General features: G+C 37.6%; 1 protein-coding gene across 6 annotated transcripts in view; it reads right to left on the reverse strand.

The window, feature by feature from the left end:
- WWC3 (WWC family member 3) overlaps window positions 1-25,801 on the reverse strand; it is a 103,773-nt gene that overhangs the window by 3,262 nt on the left and 74,710 nt on the right. Inside the window, exons 10-22 of one of the 6 annotated variants that reach the window (XM_055702227.1) lie at window positions 23,566-23,655; window positions 21,825-22,399; window positions 15,560-15,608; window positions 14,654-14,728; window positions 13,534-13,620; window positions 10,778-10,970; window positions 6,974-7,123; window positions 6,166-6,317; window positions 5,280-5,439; window positions 3,957-4,121; window positions 2,839-2,931; window positions 1,584-1,814; window positions 719-846 (exon numbers count right to left, since the gene is read on the reverse strand). In XM_055702227.1, the coding sequence (XP_055558202.1) occupies window positions 719-846; window positions 1,584-1,814; window positions 2,839-2,931; window positions 3,957-4,121; window positions 5,280-5,439; window positions 6,166-6,317; window positions 6,974-7,123; window positions 10,778-10,970; window positions 13,534-13,620; window positions 14,654-14,728; window positions 15,560-15,608; window positions 21,825-22,399; window positions 23,566-23,655 (2,148 nt within the window). Of the gene's footprint in view, window positions 1-718; window positions 847-1,583; window positions 1,815-2,838; window positions 2,932-3,956; window positions 4,122-5,279; window positions 5,440-6,165; window positions 6,330-6,955; window positions 7,124-10,777; window positions 10,971-13,533; window positions 13,621-14,653; window positions 14,729-15,487; window positions 15,609-21,824; window positions 22,400-23,565; window positions 23,656-25,801 lie in introns of all 6 variants that reach the window. The other 5 variants (XM_055702226.1, XM_055702223.1, XM_055702222.1 and 2 more) reach the window with 5 other exon arrangements.

Raw genomic sequence — 25,801 nt, forward strand, 5'->3', positions numbered from 1 at the left:
GTATACATTTTCCCTGAAAAAAATTTCTAAAAAACTAAACACTGGACAAACAGTATGATGTAACATTGTAGCTGAGCTGCCCTCCATATCTATGCTGCAACTAACATTTTCTTTCTCTTACTGTTACTCTCCCAATGAAAATTCTAAAAATTTTAATGCTAAAGTAATGAAGTCTTCCTGTGAAATGCACATTATCATTGTCCCTTGTACACAAAACAGACTGTGAGAAAAAAAAATAAAGCTAAGAGAGGACACATACCACGTGAACACAGATGAAATAGGGAAAAAAATCCAAAGAAAAGGCTTCTGGAGAGAAAGCTCGAATACTATTAAGTCCTTTTTAGGGAGAGAGTGTTACTAGTAATGTTTCTGTATTACATTAAACAAATTTGCATTGAAGAATTAACACAGCATTTGAACTTAAGAGTGACTAGGCTAAGTTGAAAGAACCACCTACGGTTATGTGGGCACTTGAAGAAATTTTTATTATTTCTTTTTTAAATTTCACGTGTTTTGGAATTGTAACACTGCTGTTTTACCATAGCTTTGTCTCTTTGCACTATAAATAATTCAAAGAAAACTCGTGTCCAAATCAATATACAGTTAAAAATCACTGCCTATATAGAAGACACAGAATTTAAGCCAAATGCTTCAGAGTGCTGCTTTAACCTCTCTAACAAACCGTTGCTATGCTATTTCAGTACACATTACCACTTACCTAAAAGTCTGCACCTGAATAGGCTCCTTCTGATTTTGCCCACGCAACTGGTATATTTCTTTTGATGCTTTCTTTAGCATCTTTTCAGCTGCTTGCTCTTGGTGATGTTCAAATTTGGTCTGTCTGGTCTAAAAAAAAGAATATAATACTTAAAATGGTCACATGAATAAAGAAAACATAAGAATTCCCACGTTAAAATAATAGAGTTTTTCCCACTCACCACAGTAAAACCACACAAGTATATTGTCCGAAATAACTGTTCATCTAAGAACTATAAATTCAAAAGACTGAGAGGATTGTTTCATTTCTTAATGTTCTTCAGACAGATATGTATTAAATTAATGAAATTTACAGCACATAGATCTGTCAAATAAGACCTTAAAATAAATTCAGGCTCACTCCTCAGCTTTGATACTCCAATGACAATTTTGTTTGTTGTGCAGTTTTTGCCACTTTTTGCCTCTGACTTCTTTGTCCAAGAATGGGGCGGGGTGGGAATCAAATCACATAATTAGGGAACATTCGAAATACTTGTAAAAAATGAAATATCAAATCACTATAAATTTACTTCAGAGATCTGCAGTAAGAAAATTATTAAAGTTCCAATAATAAATATCTAAAACAAAAACAAACCAAAAAATGCCATTGGCAAATAGTGCCATTCTCTAGTAACTGTCCTCAAAATAAATACACAGTTTGGTAATAATCAATGCAATGCCTTTTGTTGTGCTAACTTCCAAGAACATAGAAGCAACATTCATTGTTTATAAAGTTCTGTAAAAACAGCTCTTTAGACATCTTGTCACAATCAATTTTGAAACCAGAAGTTTCTGCGCATGTCAAGTGCTCACTGATGTTACCATACCTGCCTTTCTGCTTCCTTCAACAAGTTTCGGAACCGCTCATCCCGAAGGACCCAGTGGGGTAGATCAGTCTGCCCTCTGTGTTGAGCATCTTCCAGACGCTGTCTCAACTCTCTTAAAACACATATCTCCTCGTTCAGCTGTCTCTGTCTAGTTCTGGATGCCTGGAGATCCAGCTCCAGGTCTAAGGACGTCCTTGCCATAAGCTCAGCCAAAGATGATCTGCAGGACTGCTGAGTTATTAGGATTCAAATAAAATATGCAATATATTACTCTCAACATGGTATATTGGTCTGTTTTTAGCTATATAGAACATACATTTCCTGTACTTATATCACATAGTCTTTCCTGACACAAAGTTCTGGAGAGATCATTTGAAACCCACAGTGAAAGGCTAACTAGGTGTAAGTGGGTTTTGTACCATACATAAACTTTCTCAATTAATGCTTTCTGCTACCTCCTTTTACAGTTTCCTTTTGGCTTATAAATATATTAACTAAATTTATGGACTAAACTTTCATGTTATGATGATAATAAAAGGATTGCAATATGAAAAACTCATAATGGAGTCACGGTGTTGGAAAATACTGTACTGAGCAAGGTTCCCCTTAAAGAGGGCTTTATTCGATACTGGTTTTAAGATACATTCTGCATCAAAATGGGAGGCACGGCTGTCTACTTCCCTATACCAGCAAGAAATTAACACCTGCTAGCCCGGCTAAACACGATGCAATTTATATACAAGGCATGAATGCCTTACCTGCCCTTCTCTGCACACCTGTTCCGAAGCATGTGGGGTGGCACAGGAGCGAAAGGACAACTTAACCTATTCATAACTGAATACTTGGGCCTCAGACACCACGGTTTGCTAGGCTGCATGGGAGGGGAGCTGGGTGTTTTACTGTCACATTCACACACACTTCCCCAGGCCTGCACCCTGCATCATAAACTAGATTTTAAAGACTTAACAAAGTTTCCATCTAAATCAATACAAATTCAGTCCCTGTAAAACTAATTTTTGTCTGCCACACTTTTTTTTCCTCCTCGGTAACTGTTCACAGCTATATCTCACTTCTCTGCATCTATCTTTTAGCTTAAAAACCCCAAAACATGCCCCCCTTCCCCAACTTCATTACAGAGGCCTTACACATTTCCTAAAAACATCAGAATGTACCTGTAGACACCTAAAGCTTAGGTATAAAAGTACCAATGTTCTAGCAACTCAGTGAAAAGTAGTAACCCGTTTCCCAGGTATACCTGCTTATATCGTAGAGTACGTCTCTCCAATGTATTCCGGACAAAAGGGGACTTCCTTGGCAGAGTTGAACTGTCACTGTCACTGCGATACAGCTGATTAGAAAAGATAGTGAAAATGCAGGCTGCTTACAAGGTTGTCTACATGAAGAATCCTGAATTAACCTTCTTCTTTTTCTTTGTGAGATGTACTTTTAGTAAGGTACTGAAACTGTCTTGTTTTAAGCATTTTATTTTTTTCAGCTTTAGTTATTTATAAAAATTTATATATAATTGTGCTCATACTGTATAGTTACAAGAATTCAAGAAACTTCAAAACTATCAGTGTTTTACAGATAAGTTTCATCAAGCATTCTACTAAATATCCAAGAGAATGTAACCTAAAAAAAGGGAGAGGGGAGAGTTAAAGGCAGTATTTTTTCCTAAAGCATTTACTGCCACTGGCACAAAAAATACAGCCTCCCATTTTTTTCCTCTCTGATTTTAAGTAAATGTAGATTAAGTGAAGGTGTTTAACAATCTTTTCCTTTTTGCACTATCTTTGTTCTGATGTGTGAGAGTGTTTTACTCACATTTCCTATATCACAAACAGATATGGAATCCAGAAATCAAACTGAAGAATTTGAAGGGGTCCACAGATGCACTGTGCGCAATGTAAATAAAGAGAGCAAAACCGAGATGGTCCTTGGTTTAGAAAAGGCAGAAAAGTTAAAAATCGTTACTGCATTTTCAAACACAAGCTCCTAAAAGCTTATGAAAGAGTACAATTAAAACTACGTGCGTTCCGCCAATATTGCAAACCTCAATATCCATGTATTGACCTGCAATACTGTGAGCCAACTGCTTATAAGCCTTTTGCCACTGAACACTGCCATCAGCTAAGGTGAACTTGAAAACTGTTGTGCTGATCCTCAATTACTTGCACCAGTGCACCCAGGAATCCTAGGTCCCACTGTAACCAGGGGACCTCTTCCTCACTGCGATGTTTAAATTCAATGAAAGATTATTCAGTAGAATCAAAAAAGTACTATATGTTTCTTAGAAGAAGTTATAAAAAAAAAATATGTAAAAAACACTTGTGTGGAAGAACCTCCCCACACTTCTTTTTAAGCCTTACTCACTCTGCAAACATATTGACTTCGGGCTCCAGGCGAGAAGGTCTGGGAACGAACAATAGTGCTACTGCGAACAAAAGCAGAACCCCGTGGCCTGCGGCTAGTTCTCTCTTTTGGAAGAATAGCAACTTCTTCAGGAAACAGATCCTCAGTGTTAGTTTCCTTATCCACCTAAAATTTCAATGAAGGAAAAAAAAATTATTTTTTCCTTATTTTCTCTCTCTGACCAAAAACAATCGGATATTTCAACAATATAAAAAGTAAACAATTTGCCCAGCTAGCTAGGTTCAAGTTTTAATGAGCACTGAGAACAGAGGATGAATCACCTCATTTTTAAAAAAGTTTTAAAACTAGGTCATTCAAAATTATAAGATTACCTTTCAGAAGCCTTTGCTGGAACTGTAACAATTATGAGATGCAGTTATAACGTGAATCATAGCTGCAGAGCACAAGAACATTCAGCATCGGCAACTGAGCATTGACCAAGCTACCACCTGATCTCCAGCCTCAACAGAAGAAAACTGTCACCTTTCAATAATCAAGGTGACTCTGAAGCAAGCAACTACCTTAAAACTGGAGAGAGTTAAAGAAACTCAACAAAAGGGAACTGAAAGACTGTTGAAGCAATGACACAAGAACACTAAAATAATCAGAAATACAGAAAACATGCTACTTCAGCAAAGCTTTTAAACTTTAAGATAACTCCTCAACAGGAGGTATGATCTTCCCTAAAGGCAACATGTATGGTTTATGTTTCTCTGCTTCAATGGAACTGTGCTGATTTCAGCTTGTTCAGGATTATTTTCAGTGTCTCATATCTTGAATACAAAAGATTTTAAATTCATCAGTTTCAGCACAATCGTTCTGAAAACTTCAGCTGTATTTATTGTAACATTGAAAAAGGAATGCAAGTCTTAAAACATTAAGCTTCTTTCTTCACAATTCCTTCAAAACCCCTTATTTTCAGAAAGCACTGGAATTCGAATGTGATCTCTTCTGTTACAATTTCAGGTCAACACAGATATTGAAATGAGTACATCTTTAAAGATTAGATAAACGCCACAGTAAAAATTGCTTGCCTTTTGATATAAAAACCCTAATTCTGTCCAGAAATAACTAGTAAACAAAAACCCTCAGCTCTAAAGACGGTGTTTTTAACAACTCAAAAGGCACACTTCTGCCATGAAGGCAGTGCTTATACAGGGTTGTCTATGTCATTTCTGGTTCTTTTCTCTCCTGATCAATTTGGACTCAAAGAGCAGCAGTAACACACTTTGTGTGCACCAGGCAGCGTGGCAGTTTCTGTACTGCAGTGTCTTCTCTCATTACCTTTAGTGGCGGAGGCTGCATTTTTCCAGAACTGTACTGGCCTGCTTGAGTTGCAAACATGTGTCCAGCTATTGAATCCCCGCAAAATGGCTCTGGATAAGGAGGACTAGTCTGGGTGCAATTACTGCATCCACTGTCAACAGATTCTGCTTGCCAACTCCTAAAGTCAGAACATCACAAAAATTTTGTAGGTATTAAAAAAACCTATGCAATTATGCATCATGTTTATATATTTCATTATCCAGGTTGGTTTATCACTTTAGAACATTATTTCTCCAATAAATATACAGAATTTTCAAAGGGAGAACATATCCTGCTTGCATTTGTGCAGAAACAAACAAGCAAATACATTTCATGCCAAAAAAAATAATCACCTTCCTTAATTTTCTGAAAGCTTATGTTCTTGTCTTTATAACAACACTAAGAAAACAGTAAAAAAAACAACAGCGCAACCAATGTAACAAACAAGGAGTATTATTAATGATAGTGTTGTAATAAACCTTAAGCTACTAAGAGCTGTGTTGCATGTTCACTCCATAAGCATTGCAATGCGTATCTTTGACATTTTCCCATGTCAACCCAAAATTTTGTTTTTTTAGTACAGTGCTGTTGCAAACCCATGACAGTTGCCTCCTTAGCAAAGTTTCTGTTTGATGTAATGTCTTCCCACTCCCCAAATTCCAAGTCCTCTAAAGTCAGCCAGCTATTCATATACAATTTTCTCCTGTTTGCACATCATCGCGTAATAACAGAATTTTATACTTATAACAGTAAGTGGGAGCAGACCTCAGACTAAGGACCTGCTGTTTCTCCTGCTGTATTTCAGACAACATCCACAGAGTAAATATCGCTCAGCTGTTTGATGAGGTATTTAAACTACTTTTACCTTTCTGATATGGCTTCTGCCTGATCTTCCTTTCTTTCCATCTCCAGGATTTCCTCTTCTGTGTACTCCAGTTTTACCCTCTCTTCTGCCAACTCTCTCTCAACTGCTTCCAGCTGAGCAGTGGTCCTAGCTAACAGGGCTGTCACTGCATCCTGAAAGGTAAACTAGACTTCAAATAAACCCATTTGAACAAGCCAATGTATTTAACGTATATTATTCAGAGAAAATAAAAATATAGCCACTGTATGTTCCTTAAAAAAAATACAATCAAATCTGTCCCGAATCTTCATGAACAAAAAGTACATGGTGTTCCACGAACACTTCTCCTCACAGAAACTGGGCAAACTTGATCTCACTGTGGAGCATCATCCAGCAACTTAGATCAAAAAAGACCTCTGCAGGTCACCTAGTCTGATGTCCTGGCCAAGGCAGGGACAGCTTCATAGCCACATCAGGTTGCCTAGGGCCCAGTCAAGGGCTGAAAAATCTTCAAGTATGGAAATTGCGCAGCCTTTGTGGACAACGTCTTGAAGTGCAGTGGCAGAAATTTTTAATGAGTTTTAGTGTGTTACACTGGAAGTGTGTGTACAAACATACACAGAGTACTGTTTCAAGCACCTGTCCAGGCATGGCCTAGGTTTTAATTATGCTTTTAAAATCCAGCTGTTGCCACAAGAGCTAAATTAAGATATCACCTTCTGTGCACCTCAAAACCAAAGCGCACCCAAGATCACAACTAACCACCCAGCAGGTCAAATAAAATAAACAAATCACTTTTTCAGAGCCATACTGTTTTAACTGTAGTTACATTTCCAGAAGACCGAGGAATACTTTCTTCACACTGGTTTTTGTTTTTTGCTCTCTGAGGGTCTGAACCAGTGAAGATCTGAACAGTATACCAGTGAAGCTGCATCTCACCAGAACTCTCTGCATCAGTCAGGTTTATTTGAGCAATGCCCTGCAAAGAACAAAAAGCACTGACCACAATAAGATAAACACACACTGCAGGATAAACACCTTCTCATTTAAAGAGTATTTTACTTATAATGTAAAAAAACCCACTTTATCAAATACCAATACTGCCTCTTACACAGAGACAGTTTTATTCTCTGTGTTACGATGTTTAAGATAATGAATTTCTTGCCTCTTGCTTACTACCAGGAAGGGTCAAGGTAAATACTCAATATTTTAAGCAAAAAAAAATAAATTTCTAAGACTGATGTAGATACAATGGTTTCAGCTGACAGCTCTTAATATTTTATTAAAAAACCCCTCCCATTACAAATCAGATTTTTACATTTGCTTAAATTAAAATTACTTGACTTCAATCTGTGTTCTTTTGAGACAACTATATTCTGAGATACCCTTCCATTCTCTGGTCCTCAGAGGCACCTTCCAAAGGGAAAAAAATGTTGTGTAAACCAATTTTTTTTTGTCTGCCTATTTATGTAATAAATGGGCCATAAAGGAATTTTTCTACTTTCCAAAGCTTATTTTTTGGTTTTTTTGTGTTTTTTTTTTTTAAATCACTTCACTAGCTGGACCTAGTGATAATTTTACATTAGCTAGCCTTTAATTATTGCTTTTGGCTTTATCTGGCTATCTCTACAATCTGTTAATTTCCATGCTAATGCTAAAAATATTTTCATTTATATCACTGGAAAAATCATGTAAAAATTGTTTTCATCTCTTACAAAACAAATAGCTGGATGCAATAATTCTAATCGTAAAGGCGGTAGGCAATGTATACAGAAACTGCGTTCAACTTTAAGCAGGTAAAGAAACAGTTAATGAGAAAATAATAATAAATAATTGTATTGTTCGGGCTCTGTTTAAACAGGTGTATAAAGGACAATGAAGAAAAGGTTCTGAGACTAACAAAATAATGTCCTATTGGGATACAATATGTTACTGCATACATTATCTCATGGCAGTATATTGGAGGCTACAAACAGAGATGCCTTTTCTCTTATATATAAAACAGAGATGTTTTCTAATTATTTTCTTGCTTTGATGCAGTGTAAGAAAGAAACACGGACTGAATACTCACACTTTTGCATCAGAGTTGGGAAATGCTTAAGATGTGCTGGGTTTAGTTTTACAGGTAGAGGGTAAAGCTGTTTTCCTGTCATCAATATTGGAAAAAAATGTATGTTGACTCTTAAGATGTCTAGATGTCTGACACTGCCCTACACACTGTATTTATTAAGCACCGAGGAAAGCACGCCAAAGAAGCTGTTACTACAAAGTGAATGACTAACTGGGTATAAAATCACCATCAAGCCAATTAATAACTATCAGTACTGAAAATACTGATTAATATTTCACCTCCACCTCAAGATTTGGAGCTCACTCGAAAGATGAGGAAACCAAGGTGGGTCTGCTAGCAGTCCGTCACATGCCTGCTCTGACACATTTGTTAACAGCCTGGATGGTGGAATAGTAAAAGTATTTCTGCATTTCTTGGTGATGGCAAACACAGATTGTAACACTTATCAGAAAAGGATCAGAATTCAAAACAATGTTAAAAAATGGGATGGATATTCTGAAATAAAAACATGAAATGCAAAACGACAAATTTTACACTCAAGAAGAATTCAAATAAAGACACAGGGAATAATTGGTTGGTCAGGGTTATAAAAGATGAAAAACTGGGAACGAAACAGCAGTGCTGTGGGGTTGCAAGAAAGGCAATTGCATTTCTTTGATGTTTTTACATGAGCTATATATGCTAATCATGGAAAATAACAACTCCCTTATCTCAACATTGATGAGACCACCAGGGAAGAAATAAGCCAACTTAAGGAAGTACAGCTTCAGAAAGCTGTAAGAAAACAGAAATAGATCTTTCAGCAAGGCAGGGCATATGAGTAAAAGGTGGAGGGAATGGAAAGACCATCCCACAAGTTTAGCAGATTTACTTCTCTATGTAAGTGAAGTTTAGAACTACAGAAGAGTTGGTTTTATTTTTTTCTTTTATTCCCTGTTATGTACAAATATTTCTATAACCTGGGATAAATGCCAGCCTGGCTTCTGCATTTAGGAAAGCATTAAACTGGCTTAATCTAATTGAAAAAAAAAAAAGCAGTCATCAAGAACTTCAGAAATATATGGATGATTAAATAGATGGGAAAAACTAATCTGAAGAGATGTTGAAAGACAGAGGCCTTGTTGATAGAGGCCATCAAAGCAGTTCCAAAGAGAGGTAGCAAGTATTTCTCAATTTTAGAAAATTGTTATTTTCCATTTAAGCAAAAAAGGGCAATGAATATAATGTTGAAACATACTTCAATGCACCTAACCTTAAGAAACCGTGGTACTGTTTCTCTCTTTTTGAGCAGCATTGTTAACTTACCCCAAAGTATGTTACCAACTACTGTATGTAAACAAAGACATTTCTCACAAAACTACACTGACTATCAAGGAGGAAAAATTCCTACCAACATAACCTGAAGACCTATCATTTTTTTGCTAATTCAGGAATAGTTAAAAGTGCCCTAAACTTAGGTTTAAAGGTGGACTAACAAACATGCGTTCTTGACTAGATTTGCTCAAACACCTCTAATCCATAGTCCAGCAAGACTACCCAGTAAGCTGCCTCTACCTCTTAACTACTTTGATAGGCTCACAAAAAATTCACTAACCCATTCAAACCTCTCACTGAAATGGCAGCCCACTCACTTCAAAATAGCCATGATATCAGCCTCAAAGCAGGTTTATTTAAGCATATTTATATTTAACAGCTAAATGAAGCTAACATTTAACACATCTAAACACAATTAACACAGGTAACCTATGTAAACAATTGCTACATTTATTTGAATGCATCTTCATCAGACGTCTCACTCAGTTTGAAGTAAAAGTTTGTGTAACAGAAACCTGTCTGGACCACTAATACCCTGCAACAAAATTAAGACTGATATAATAGTAGTCCTCTTTGCCCAGTGTTACATAGCAACAAGAGGCTTGGATTTTTTATTTTTTTATAGGAAACTATTTTAATGATACTGATTCATCATGCACACGTTACAGTGCCATGCAGAAACAGAAATCTTGAGCACACTGTAGCCTAAAAGCTGTCATATTAAGTTTTGGGGGAAAAGTTTAATTTTCTTCTTACACAATCCCTTCCTTCTTGCACCAAAATTTAGCAACAGCAGATTTTTTTCAACTTTCTGCAAAGCAGACATTTGTGAGAAATGCATTCAATCAATAAAAAAAATAACTCTTTATCTACTCAACCCCATTGCAATGAATGTAAACCTTGTATTGATTTTCAACATGCCTGTGCAATATAACAGAAAACAGTAGTATACATAACATTACTTTCAATACTGCTTAAAAAGCTCCAATTCTCAACCTCTGCTAATTTTGCTAATAATTTCCAAGACTTTACATAACTTAAAATGCACATATTTCAACTTTTTAAAAATCACACCTCTTTTTATTAACAGAACTATACTTATGCATGTGAACAAATGGATACATTAACGTGTAACTCCATCAGCACTTCTTATAGAAAAATATTCACCTTTTTTTAATCTTAAAAATTATTCGTCAAATAACTTCAGTTTCCCATATCACATAGCTTTTAAGAAAAAGAACCACTTACCAATAGTTCTTCTTGTTGCTGATGGTCAACTGAACAGATATACAGCTGCAGTGATTTTAATTTCAAAACGCTTGAATGCACAGGGATTCGGAAGACTTCATTAAATATTAACGGCATTTGGAATTCCAAAGCTCTAGAGCAGTAAGTGGTTGGTGTGCCTGACTCAAGTGGTGGCAAATAAACTCTCACATGACTGAGAACATCAAAACAGAAAAACAGCACAATTCAGACAAAGAAAGCTATTTCACATTTCTCAAAATCAGGCTAAGTAAAAACATCAGTGTAACCGCTACATTAAGAATCTGCTCTGGGATCTCCTTGTTACAGGAATTTAATTTGTATTCTTAACACAGAAGAACTGCAAAGCTAATCTGGAAATGCTATCTTTTTCTAACTAAAACTAATTTATTTTTTTTTAGTTAGGTAGTTTAGTCAGTTTATTTATTTCAAGCTTGGTGCTTAAGCACAGGCACCAAGCAGCACTAGAGATGCCCCGAGGTATCCAAGGCATCTACATGGGGCTAGCAAGTACGACATAGGATCTATGGGAGAGCTATAGCCTTCCTCTGAGCAGCAGCAGCTGGAGGCCAGGTGCTATGCTATGATATGTCAAATGGAAACACATGCCTATGTTTAGGCAATTGAATTGCCCCGTGTCACTGATCCATTTCTTCCTTCCATCCACTAAGCATACCCACCCACCCCCCCGCCCCCTTAACAAAAGCAGCACAAAAGGAGGGCAAAAGAAACCTGCGATCATCGCATCCATCTGCCATCTTAAAAAAAAAATAAAAATTAAATATCTGGTACTATTTCATTTGAGACTCCAAGCCAAAACCAAAATCTACACCAGTTCTATCTGGCAGAAGACAGCAGAGCTACTTAGAGAAGGGTTTCTCTGTTCTTCCTGTCCTGGCTGCTTGTCCAGCCCCCCCAATATCCTGGGGTTTGTCATACCTTTCCTTGTGCCAGCAAACGGCTTCATGCAACTGTGCTGTGAACCAGATTAGAAAACCTATCTGGGTTAAAAAGCTAACCTAGCATAAAAAAACTCCCCAAAGCCACCAAACAAAAACAAATTAAAAAAATCTACCCAAAAACCCTCAAACCACAAACACCAAAAAGACCCTCAAAACTAAAAAAAAAAATAATAAAAAAAAATCCAGCTCACAGGCTCATTCAAGCTGACTACACAGCTACATGAACCCTTCTGGCACCACCAGAGAGGGGTTGAGACTGACAGGCAAGTAAACAGAGGACAATCGGAAGAGCTCACTACAGTGGAACTGCCGCACTGGAGTGTGAAGCATCAGTTAGCTAAACAGCTTCACATCCTGTAAAAAAGAAATCCAAATACTCTGCTCAAGGGCTGCTGCAGGTAACCTCCCCACCACTGCCCCCAGCAACTGATTCAGTGAATGTACAGTTGCACTGAGAAGTTCATTAAACTGGCTAAAAGCTTTTTCTGGTTTTGGTAAGACAAACTTATTTTTTGACCAGTCAAGCCAATTGATTTACCCTGCAGCCATTTCTTGATTCCAGCCCACAGTTAAGTAGAAGGATGGGGAACAGAACTGCCTTTTTGAGAGTCATTTAGATGCCCAACTGCCTTGATGACAATGTCCAACAAACCCTCTGGAGTAATTTTTTTCTTCAGTGACTCTGCTTTACTTTCTTCAGATGATGCCGATTTCTTTTTCTAATCGCAAGGCAACATGGCTGAGTACTACTCAATACTCACATTTTCTCCCTATCACATGCCTTTGCATCCACACTGAAAACAAAGTAAAAGGCCAACACTAATGCACTGACCTAATGTGAAGAATTTCCGCTAGAGGTTTGCAGGGGTAGCAAGATGAAGCATTCTCAAGAAAGCTCAACTCATTCAGTAAGATGCATATCAATTTAACAACTCGCACAGAATGACTTATTTTACGATACAACACCTCCATTTTTCCCGCTTTCAAACAACCTCTTCCAGAGATAAAGATCAATGATTTTCATGTGCCAAATTTCTTTAAAATATGCTAAGATACATATCACTAGATAAAATGGTGGTTTATGGCAACGTTGGCGTTATTTAAGAAACATTTATTAGAATAAACTAAATAACATTCTATGTGATGTGATATGGAATGTTGAAAAGTAGCACAGGCTGTCTGTGCTTGTTCTCAGCTAGTACTGGTGTTAACACTATCTTCAGAGGGTCTTTCACACATACTCAAGGAGCTAATGGCCACAGAAGTCTGCAGATCTCCCAGCTGGGGTTTTTGTTGTTGTTTGTGTGGTTGTTGGTTTGGTTTTTTTTAAAGATAAAGGACAAGCTATCTCTTTTACTGATTAAGATACACGTTGCCATAAGAATTTGAGAAAATTACACTAAGCTTATTCTGGGATACATCACAGATAAGCTGTAGAGGAGCTGTACAGGAAATAATATTTCTGGAATACTGCAAATAATGTAGACAGCTTTCTGGCCAGAAGGCACTTGGTGATGAAAGCATGACTTTTGACATTTTTGAACAAACTTTCCTGTGCATAATAAATATGTAAGAACAAGGGTCATTAGAGACCAGGCTTGTTACCTGACCAGTATGACAGAGGTTCCATAAAATTAACCCTTTCCTCATGTAACTGAGACATACCATCTTCTCAAGAAATGGCTTGATTTTGCATGAAAGCAAACAAATCTATGGTATCTACAACTGTGGCACAAAACAAGCAATGATCAGACTTTAGGTGAAATTTAAGCTTACATTTTGCAGTTTTCTTTAACAACTAGACTAGTAAAGTTCTTCAGCTGTAATACATGGACTAACAGACATTCGCTTCCACTGTCATGCCTGGAAAATAAATTTCCTGTTAGTCACCAAGGATCAATACTGTGTTTAAGAGAGAGAGATGGAAGATTAAAAAGATTTAAAGAATGTAAAAGCACCTTTTGTGTTAAACTAATCTCTTATACAAATCAGTTTGAATCAAAAGCAATTACAGATATCACACTGATATTATTATTAATAACATTATTAATAATATTAGCTACAGTAACAAAGTTATCAGAACTAAGAGAATTAAACATTCCATTTGAGAAGAATAAAATTCCTTACTGTGACTCTGTGAACAGGTTTTATAAAATACACCCTTTGGTTTAAACAGTTACACCATATACATACACATTTTTGTGTGCATGCACATTTGTAAAAACGTGTCAGTTACATTAGACAAATCAGTTGCACTATTTTCATTGGTTAATGAAAACAAATTAAAAACACCTACTCTTTCACATCAGCATCAATTTTGAAATGGAACAAACAAATCCGGCTGAGCTTGGGAATTAATTTTCCAAAGAGTAGAGATAATTCTGGAGGGCTGTCTAAGGCATGGCATCCTGCTTTGCACTGCTATAATCTGCCCTTCTCCACGCTACTCCCACTACCAACAACAGCATGCCGTAAGCACAAGATTTCAAAGCTATATTTGGGAACTGTATTTGTATTTGTGCCTCTTCACCTGTGACTTTCCTAAGGTAATCCTTTATCTGGCATGAAAAGATCTCACTCACAGAGACATATCTCTATATCCATACTCACACTAACGGTCCAGACGATGAAAATAAATGCTACTGAAAGTAGTAATGAAGGTCCTTTTCTCAGCCAGCCTTGAAAGGACATTGAATGAACTGTGGTTAAGGCACATCCCCAGCACAAAGTGGCATGTGACTGACTAATCTGCACATCTGCTAAACTTTGGCTGTCAGTTCAGGAGCTTAACACAATCCACTGCAGTTTAGTTCATTAAAAAGTTAAAACTAAACCCAAGAAAAGTAGTGAGCAATTCCTGCTGACTTGACAGGGAGAAAGAGGAGTAACTACTTACAGAAATCCAACGTGTATTTGCGGTTCTTCATTACCGGCAGCATCACCATAAACAGGCTCTTCCAGATCTTCATTCCTGCAGGAACACAAAGTACTGTAAACTACACACTGACTTCAGCTGTTAAAACATAATGAAATTAACATTTATTTTGTGATTTGTGGATGTAAGCAATTGTTTGGTAATACAGGAGGGATTGGTAATTTAGAAGGAATTGAGATACCTATTTAAAAAACACATAGAATTAGTAAGTCACAATTTTAAAAACTGAGGTCTTAGCTCTTTCAAGATATTCAGGTTATTTTTATACTTATCCTGTCTTCTTTTTCTCTTTAGCATCCTCAAAAGCTTATCTTCTTCCCAGTTACTGTTTATTGTGATAAAACAATTGTATAAAGTAACATGTCTTTATCCATCTTTCAGTCACTTGGTCAACCTACACATTTTTAGTTTTAGCAATTCATATATTTCCTCCTTGCAGTTATACTTTTATCACATGCTACTCAATTTTAAGTCACACTGTATAATTTTATTTTGTTATAGATGGTTGAAATAAAATCCTGATTTAAGACTAATAAGTTGAGAAAACTATCTTTCAAGGGAGAAATATATGGCGTTAAAATGTTAATAAAGTAAAAGGGACTTGGCACTTGTGAAGATGACAGTGGAACTGCAGGTAAAAAGTTTCTTCTTTCCTTTAAAACGTGCAACCTAATATTTTTATGTTACTAAGAACTAGCAATTTTGAATGCGTATTCAGAAATTTACAAGAAATTTTTTTGGACCATGTGGTAGAACAGGAATATTTCCAGCTTACTATGAATTTATACACCTGACCTTTTGCTTAAAGCTTCAAACACGCCACTGTCACTAGCCAGTGAATGATCTGAGAGACATGCTGAAACTCGCCTGGCTCTCCTCTCCGATCTTCTACCACTGTCTCCTCGCAGAGTTACAGCTGTCACAGAGAAAAAAGTAAAGACAACATCAGCTCAAGGCAATCTCTTAAGAATTAAACAAGAAGCGTTTATTGTACCGAAGCTAAGAGCAAAACAGCACAAATGCAGTTCACTGCTTTTTCATTTAACTTTAAATTAAAAAAACCTAGAGTACAATTGACCGGAGATTTTCTGTGGGAGAACTAAGGAAGGAAGTTTGCGGCTAATTTCTCTCTGACAAGACTAAGTATAAACCAACTGCATTGTTGTTAAATGTTTTTCTGGTAGAATAATCCCTCCTGGAGGAACACTTAGATTAATTCAACATATGTACACATGATATCCTAAACTTAAGATTTACCTACTGAATATACAATAGGTTGAAAACATACACAGAGACTAATTCTTTTAAGAAGTTATCTGATAACACAATGCTAAGTTTTGTTCTCATTTGTTTCCTAATACAAAGTCTCAAAGCATTCTGTTTATACCATCATATAATAGCAGCTTTTATTTACAGTCTGAGAAGCATTATCAAAAAGAACCAGCGCTTTCCAACTCACTCAAGACCATTTTTTTCAAATTCTTGGTGAATGACTTTGAAAACTGACTGGGGGAGGAGGAAAGCAATGCTCAACCTCCTCTCCCAGCCTTCCCTGAATCATCAGCAACACCATAAATAGCAATAATGTTCATGATGTAAATGTATCGACAAAAATTACATTATACATCAGGTTTTGTAGAGGTATAGCAGCTACCAATCCTTTGAAGTATGTGCACAAGTGGTAATGCTCAAGAATTGCATAGGTAAGGTTTGACACTTCAATGACAGCTCCTAACTTGAGGTTGTTTTCTTTTGAGTCCTAGAGAGAATCATTACATAGGCTTGTGGAAGTGTAATTACCAACTTTCCCCTCTTTTGCTTAAGGCTTGATGGCTGTCCTCAAAACAGAAAAGCAAGTGCAAAGAGATGCCACTTCAAAAGTGGGCAAAGCATCATATTTGTTTCTATTTGTGCTCCGAAACTTAAGACACCATGGGAACATCCACAGTTTCAGCAGACAGCACTTGGAGTGACAGTAGCACAGTGCATATCGCATGGGAGACAAGTACCAGCTGTCTGTCACGTACAGCTTACTGTACTTGTACTTGTACTCCCACCAAGGATGAAACACATCTTAACCAAAGTAACAACCTGTTAAGTACCTCTGTTACACATTACCTTAAGGCATCACAAATAAAATCAGCATTTTTAGTGCTGATTAGTATTAGTACCTAATCATTAAGTTTCCTTCAGCAGAATGCCAGCCCACAGCCTGAACTCCACCTGCAGAGCCCAGCTGAGGTACAGACAGTGAGCCACCCCCCTGCATGTGACCCATCTCACCTACCACCCAAGCACCACCAGGACAGAACATGAGGACTTGAAGTTTGATAAAAGTTCCCCAAATTAACACTGCTGTCAACAGAAATGTTTGGCTAAGGTTAGCTTTAACCCACTGTGGGACAGGCAGACAGACAGGATGCGCTGAGCCCCGCAGTCCTACACCAGCCAGAAGTACACTCCTGTTATCAGGCCACCAACACCACAAAATCCCAAAAGATGTTCCAAAAATCACAAGGTCCTGTTTGGAGACAAAATTCCTGTATATCAGTAGAGCCAGTTCTCTGTCCTTTTGGTTCTATAAGTAGCCCTACGGACCCGGACCTCCCCTCCAAATTCAATGAAGGGTTTAGTCATCTTCAGCTATCTAGGAAATTTATCTGCTGACCAGGAACAGCCCAACCTGCATTTGTCTCTATGCCTGGAGAAAGAACCACCCTTTCTCCCACCTCCAATTGTACATGATCCCACCTTTACTGTACATGACACACTGTGTACTGTCACTCATGTCATCCTCACCACAAGTGAGAGCCAAGTTCAAGCTAGCTTACAGAAAGCAAAAAACCTGTATTTGAACTGTGCTCTCCTCTGTATCACTTGTACAGTGTGGTGGGTTGGGGGGTTTGGTTGTTTTTTTTCTTCTTCTTCTTTGCTTTGTGTTTTTTTTTAAGAACTTTTAATTTGGTAAGCCCACCTCTAAGTATTTATCACTGCCACTGGTATTTATGTAGAATCAAAACTAACACTCTGTAGAGACATCTCTTAATACAAAAGCTTCCCAATAACTTTAAATCTCTAAAAAGAGGCCGAACTTTGGAAAAGTATGTAAATTTTGTATGAAAGTGCTCCTATAATTTCTGTACTAACTTCACCAAGTTACACTAGGATGACCTCTTTCTGTAAATAAGCCTTTGGCTCACCCCTCTATGTGAGCACTTTGCATAGGTGTAGTGGACAGAAGACCTCGCAGGCTCTCTCCTTTGGAGGTTCCTGTTCCCAGTTTGTCTGGAAGGAAAAAATGGTCTGAAGCATCAATATAATGTCATTAAAAACTGACATTTTACAACAATGTTGTAATCTGGCATTCACTTGCTCACTGCCTGCAGGCAGTGGAAGAATTTGATAACATCTGGACAATCCCAGTGAATCTGGGAGAGATGCAAACACCAAAACATGGCCTTGACTAGAAGAAAAAAAAAAAAAAAAAAAGGTCAGCAGGAAAAATTGGTCAAGAAGAAAGAAACATTAGGTTTTGGTTTAAACAGAACATGGTTTTGCACAGGTTAGAGACCTTCCAATGCTGGAAGCTGAAGAATTGTTTAAAAATAAAATTTTTATGATAGACAATTACCTTTCATTTTCTTATTTAAGTAACAAAATCAGTAAACAAGATATATGAATTTCCAGAACTACTAGGTGCCAAAGCTTGCTAAACATGACAGTTCTGATTAAAAGAATATTCTCAGGTGTCATTAGCTGAAAAAGTGAACTTCAAAGGAAATTTTGGTGTCTAAGATTTCATTAGCTAAAAAAAATACATCAATAAATGTAAAGCATGTTTCACAAGCTTAGAAAACTGGCAAATACTGCACATCAGCTCAAAATGCACTAATAAAAAGAGTCAAACACTCTCATAAAAACTAAATCAGACACACAAACAGACCTTACCTACCATGATGCTGTCAGGCATTACTATGATATAATAAAGCTGAAGGTTGCAGAACACTTTCTCTAAGAATTTAACTACAGCCATGACTATATTGTTTAGTTAACATATCAAAAAAATTAAGTATGCCGTAATGATTAAACAGATACAGCACAATATCAAACAAAATCAAATGTAGCAAAATCTCCTGTTTCTTCACATGCAGCTAAAAAAAAAATAAAAACAACTAACCACCAACCAACACTTCACACAGAAAACCACTCTAGGAATCACAGGCAAAAACAGCACAGTAAGTAATTTCAGGTTCACTTACAGTGAATTTTTCTCTTGTGCCGCATGAGAAACAAGACAAAATGAAAAGCAGACAATGATAAATCATCTTTTAGATCTATGACAATATTTTGCAAACAAAAGATCATTTAGGCATTAAAGGAAACTTGGCACTTGAAAGATTATTTTAGGATAGAAAGGAAGAGATAGTGAAGATATTAAAACCCCGTATTTTATTAAGATGTTTCCTCCCACTCCCAGATTTATAAATACGATGGGTTTGACTTCTCAGGCATAGTCCCTCATTTACACATGCCAGCATATTTCACAGTATACCCCCAAGACAGATGCAGAACAACAAAAGAGCAGATCAGCAACAGAACATCAAAACTGCAGCTCCTGAAGAACTCCTTGAATTTGCTCAAGTGCTGCTTCCGTGCAAAGTATGTGCATTTGATTCAGTGTTAACCCCCCTGGCCCCCAGAATTTGCAAAAATTACCTCATGTCTTGCCTAATGAAGGAACAGGCAAACAATTTGTCGGAGCCGAGACTTACTGGTTTGCCAGTGTCGCATTATGCTACCAGACCGTTGGGTGGCAGCAGCAAAGCACACTGCATAGTACCTTTGTGAACCTCCCCCCCCCCGCAACTGGGGGTTCCCAAACTGTGATATACGAGCTTGATGGTCCATCAAATTGTTCAATAAAAGAGTACAAACCCAAAACAATTTCAAAACTTCCAACTGCTACTTGCAAACAACTGTATTACAATTGCAAACCCACCAGCTAATGAGTGTAAGCTCAAGGTAGTCATGACTCCAGGCAAAAAAAGCAGAAACATTAAACAATTTTCCCTTAAGCAACTCTTTTCAAATTCAAATATTAAAAACAAACAAACAACAACAAAAAAAAACAAACCAAAAAAACCCCCCACCTCTCAAAAAAAAGACAGGCTGGCTACCTTTTAACTATACATTCTCCCAATCTGCCTCAAAAAGCAACACAAAACACAGGAAAGTCATAACCCCTGTACTAGAAGCTGGAGCTGTACAGCACAGCAGTGACAGCAGGTACCACAGGCATGTTCTGCCAGAGGTTTTCAGAGAAACAGAAATGCGTAGAAACGTGACTGAGAAGGGAGAAAAGGAAAACCAAAGCAGGAACTCAACCCTCATCCTATTGCTCCCTAGGTCCTCAGACCAGGCCTTCACTTCTAGGAAACACGTACGAGCTATAAATGAACTACGAACATATTTTCACTTACCACAATGGGTGAAGACATGCTGTGGTCTGATCTGAGGTTTAAAGAAAGCCTCAGGAAGCCTCTTCATGGCACTAATTTAAGCACAAGCTTACACGCTGGTCTCTGGAATTCTGTTTATTTTGGTCTGAAAGCTGCAATATGGGCACTAGAAATGTTTACATCTAGTAAATGTAAATTCTGCCAGCACTATCTTCTGGCAGTGCTAGTTGTGTTAAGGAAAGTAGGTGAGTCTAGACTCAAGTGCTGTTTGAGTAATATAGGCTTTTTAGCACAGTGGTGGCATTTTCTTTTTAAAAATAAAAAGCTGAAAGCTTTTCCTTAGATACTGTCAATGTTCCTTCTCATTATCACTTGACAAGATTTTGGTAGGATAGTATGATAGATTCTCTGGTTATATTTCACGTTATTCCTGATGTTGTAGGCCCCGATGCAACATTCTATGCAATTGCTGACACAGAGTTTTAAATGTAGAAATGGAATGGGAATTACAATCTTTACTATTAAAAATATTCTCTAGAAGCCCTTCTCTACTGGTATGGTTTTATTAGAAATACAAGAAAGGCAACACACAAAAACATCATCACGAAGAAATACTCTTTTTCATTTTACCAGTTCTTCATTTGGTTGATTAAAACAGGAAAAGAAAATTCTCATGTGCTTGTATGCTCAGGTTTTTAAATGTGTGCTCTTTAAAAAAAGTTTCTTTCCTCTTTTGATCTCTCTAATTTATGTTTCTCAACTGTACTGCCTCAGAAGCTTCCACCAATGCAAGCTAAAGCAAGTCCATTAACTTCAGAGTCAAACAGGAAAAGAAAACTCAACAGTATGTGTGTTGTGGTAACTGCACACAGCTCTGCAGTCACAGAGCACAGGTCCTCTGAGACAACCCACTCGAGTGGACACTTAACTTCTCACACAGCCCCTGCAAAAGATGCTCCTTGGCTGACAAAGCACTCTACTCCTGAGCACAGTGCACCTCGCACTCATGACCGCCACGGCACTGTGGCTTCTGCTCCACTGCAGAACTTAAGACATCAGAACATGGTCTGGGTGTGTGTGCAAATTCAGCATGGAGTCAGCCAGCCTTCAAGCACTGTCAGCAGCATGACCTCATACCTGGTTTTGTGGTTGGGGTTTTTTTTGGTTGGTTTTTGTTTGGGGTTTTTTTTTTTTTTTTTGGGGGGGGGGGGGAAGTGGGGAGTTCCTATCTTCTAGGTTTGTGTTGCATTAGCTTGTAAGAAGAATGGCAACACGGGCATAACTGGGGGCCTTAGATGTAATTAAACCATACTTTTAAAAAAAAAAAAATTCCAGTCCCAGGCCAAAATATTTATTCCTTGATATGTTGCGTTCCAAAGAAAGTCCATATTCCATTCCCCATATTCCACACAATTAATCACTATTTTAAAAACTATTTACAATGATTTCTCTACTCTTTCACCTCTTTGCCCTTAATCTAAAGTTTGGGATTTGGGGGTGTTTTTTTTTATTTGGTTAGGTTTTTTTAACAGCTAACATATACCATGTAATTTTTAACTGATGGAATTAAAATAAGCCAAACTGAGGAACAATCTCTTCTGTGCTAATATACTTCGCTCTGTGTGACATTTTCTATGAAAATGTGCCAAAAAAAATAATGCCCAGAAACTCACCTCCACCAGTTTGGACAGCAGTCAGCTGTGGTCCCATTTCTCGCAGCCCTTCATTGTCCACAGGGTAAGTGGGTGCCTGAGACGAGCTCGTTCCTTGTGTATCATCATCACCCAATGCTGTGGTCTGAGCCCTGAGCATTTCCAGAGCTCCTATGCTTGCCATTTCTTCAAAACCTTCTGACATCTGAGCCAAGGGAGAATCTCGAGACGCAGAGAGAAATGGCGTGTCCAGAGGTGAGCTTGGTGGGGACAACGATGACAAGGAGGACCGCGATGACAGGGACGCCAGGGACTGCGGGGTATCCAGAGACCTCCGCTGCTTATTGAAATTTGAGTGTCCAATTGGATCAGCATATGGCACATCCTTTGTGAGAGACTCAAAGGGAATTATGTCAAAGCGTAAATGCTGGCCATAATCTGTAATGCTGTCTGATTTGTCATACTGCGGAAGGCCATAGATGTCCGTAAAGCTGACTGAGCTGAGGGAGCCTCTGCTGGAGGCCAAGGATCCTCGACTGGAGGCCAGGGATCCCCTGCTGCTGCCAGAGGACATTGTGAGAGTGCTAGCCGACAGACTACAGCAGGCAAAGAAAGAGAAAACAAAAAAGGCTCTTTCAAACATAATCAGAAACACCAGCGCAGACATAAAAATGTCAATCCAGATTACACAAGCAGTTCTACATGTATTCAGTACAGCGACACAGAGAGATGATTTGGCATTTTAAGGTCTAGCTCATGTCTCTTGCCCTAGTCTCAAGCACAGCCATGACTGGAACAGCAGAACTGACAACTAAATCAGGACCAAGTGCCTGAAAACAAATGGTCCAACAGGACAAGCCTACTCTTTCCTCCAATGTGTAAGCAGCCATAATTTGGCAGGTAAGAGGCCAGAGCAGGATATGCATCAGTGGACTCAATGTAAAGCCAGGAAGGGTAATTACCATGATCCAGCCTGAATTTACGTTAATGACTGGTCATAAACATATCAGGCAGAAGAAGTGCAAAGGGATTTGGAAAGTCCTAACAAACTGCTGTGTAAGCCTCACCCTCACAGTTTTTCCAGTGAAAAATAGAAAGGACTTTAGGATGAATCCTATTCCAGTTCCTCTTACCAAATCTCAGACAGTGAGAGAGAGAAGAATATGTGACAGAGAGAGATGAAGTGAGACACAGCAGGAACCGAGCTTTTGATGTTGGCATGGTGTTGAGCTGACAAATCCCCAAGAGCTCCATCTAAAAAGGCAGCTGCGAGTGTGAATATGCAAAATGTTCTGGCCTTCTGTGTGGGTCTTAACACATTCTCATATTTAAATGGCAAAATTCTGTCATCTCACCAGGGATCAAAAACCCCTCCTTTAGAGAAGGTATCACAGCATTAAAATCTCACAGAACTTCAAAGAATGTTATCTTCATATTAGTAAAACTGTAACAATATTACAACAGGTCTTAATTATGTATCTTCTTTTCAGAAAATGAAATAATATATAAATTCCCAAAATACATAACAATCTAGCCCAAATAGCTATATCTACCTCTCTCTATATATATATATGTAAATAATACTACTTATAAAACTCTGTCCAAATCATCACATTCCATACACCAAACTGTACAAATTTTGCAAAAAACTAATTTACTTGGCATGTATACATAGAAGTACTAAAAGGTAAACTTTATAGTTCATTAATATTCTTCTCTGCTGCAGTTACACTTCAAAACCTACCGGTTTTACATAACTCACCTTTTTAACTGGGAGTGTAAATATGAGGTTAAACGTGTAGCTTCTTCTAGTTGCATAAGCAAACAATTTCTCTTTTCCTGTAACAGTATCCTACAATTAAATAGATACATATTACTATTTTTCTTCATTACAGTAGCGCTGAAGAAGTGCTAGGAGCCTTCCAAATACAGAAAAATATTGTTGCATTGCAGTTTGGAATATAAAAAAGTTTCACTGTTTAATGAAAAGTTTTAACTTATGCAGCTCATATGAAGCAATGATAATTCCAGCAAGAACACAAGAACCAAGACACCAGAATTCTCAGACAAGAAAAGTAATTGAGGCACAATGTAAGAGTCATGATGTTGAAAGTACATTACAGCAATTAGCAAAGTCATAAAAAGTCCTAGGTAAAAACATCAGACTCTACAAGATTATTTTTTTCCCCTTGCATCAGCCTGATTGTGCCAGTAAAATACAGAGAACTACTATAACTTTCATTGCCTTGGCAGGAAAAAAAATATTCCAAATAGGCCTATTATCCAAGCTAATTAGTGTCAAATTTCAAAGATAAAAAGAAACTTTTTGGAGGACTTCTGTTAAGCAGTAACCACAAAATTCAACTTTAGGCTCTAATTCTAGTTGTTTCAAGTATGTTTAAATATAATTATATTTAAGCAGGTGATACAGCATATTGAATACCACGCTATGATAAAAATCTCTTGCTGCAACTTATTTTTTGCCCATTCTAATAACAAGCAGCTGAATTACTCAGTACCATTGCCAATGGGAATGTACCTATAATGCTGTCTCATACACCTATAAGATATCTTAAATTCTGTAATTTGAGATTATTAAGACTTCAAAGAACAGATTTTATCCACTGATATAATTTATACTTTTCCTTTCCATTTATCCTTTTTCTGAATCCAGAATTAGAAGTATTCCTGGTGGTTTGTTTTTCCAAGCCCAATCACTGAATTTCAAAATAAAATCAGGGTGGTAATCTGTTTTGTGTTGTACATGTTTATGTCCAAGGAAGTTACTGCTCCAAGCCCTGCATTCACAAGTTGGCTGGAAACCAGGGTTCTGACATACACTTTGGAGAAAGCATATCAAAACTTATTTCAGTGTTTCCATCCTTCCTCAACTGCAAAGACAGCTGTTAGAATTCAACATATTAATGGGCAGGAAAAACAAAACAAAACAAAAAAACCCGCACAACAAAAAGGGAGTCATTCTAGATAAAACAACAAAATGACAGCACTAGTTTCAATAAACTTTGTATGTTTAAGATACAAAAAAATATGTCTTTGTTAGCAGTAAAAACATAAATCTCTCAACTTCTTTGGCCTGCAAATTCATCAATTCGTATTCTGGCAAGGGGCTGTTGCGCTACACTCCAGCACTCCACTGCCCTCTGAGGAGGCTGCCTTCGTTGCAACCACACAGCAGAAGCCGCACACCCGAGCCCATGCAACACTGAAGCTCTTCTGCTTCTGTGGACCCCAGACAAGATTAACCAAGTGGTGCAAGGAAGGCAGGAGCTCAGTTATGTAAACTTATATGACAAAGGCACTGCATGAGGAAACCAAAAGAAAAAGACAAATGGATGCAAGAAGCTTAACTGACTCAAAAGCTTGCAGGGAAAAGAAGGGTTATCTACACCACCTACTTTAAAAAATACACTTAGGAACCTACATCCCACAGTCACCAATGCTGTATGGTAGGTACCTGCGCTAAAGGGCAAGTGATGCCTCCAACCCACACCACCAGCCAAACTTAAAAAAAAAAAAATAAAATAAACAACCACCACCACACCCAAAACCAAACCAACCAACCAACCAACAAAAACCCACACCAATTAAACCCCACATCTATCATACAGATTTTAAGGTAATAAAGTTCTGCACATAATTCAGCGCCTTTAAAACTCAGTAACTGAACAGAAAAGGTAATTATTTAAAGAGGAAAGTTCTTTGTATTTCACCATTAGGAGAAAGTGGAAATAGAAAGGAGAACTAGGAATAGTTTTGGTTGTTCCTGAGCCTAAAACAAACAAATAAATAAATTAGGGCTACTAATAGTTAAGTTTTCTTCCATTTTTTAATAAAAAAATAGAGCACCCTTCAATATTATTCTAACTTCTACTCAACTTTTTGCTAGCATTTGAAATATCAAGTATCACATTGGAACACTGGTTTCCACAGCATGAACTACATGGAAAAATAGCTTGGCCTTCTTTCCAACATAGTAT

Source organism: Falco cherrug, chromosome 2, assembly GCF_023634085.1.
Source record: "Falco cherrug isolate bFalChe1 chromosome 2, bFalChe1.pri, whole genome shotgun sequence".
Lineage (NCBI taxonomy): Eukaryota > Metazoa > Chordata > Aves > Falconiformes > Falconidae > Falco > Falco cherrug.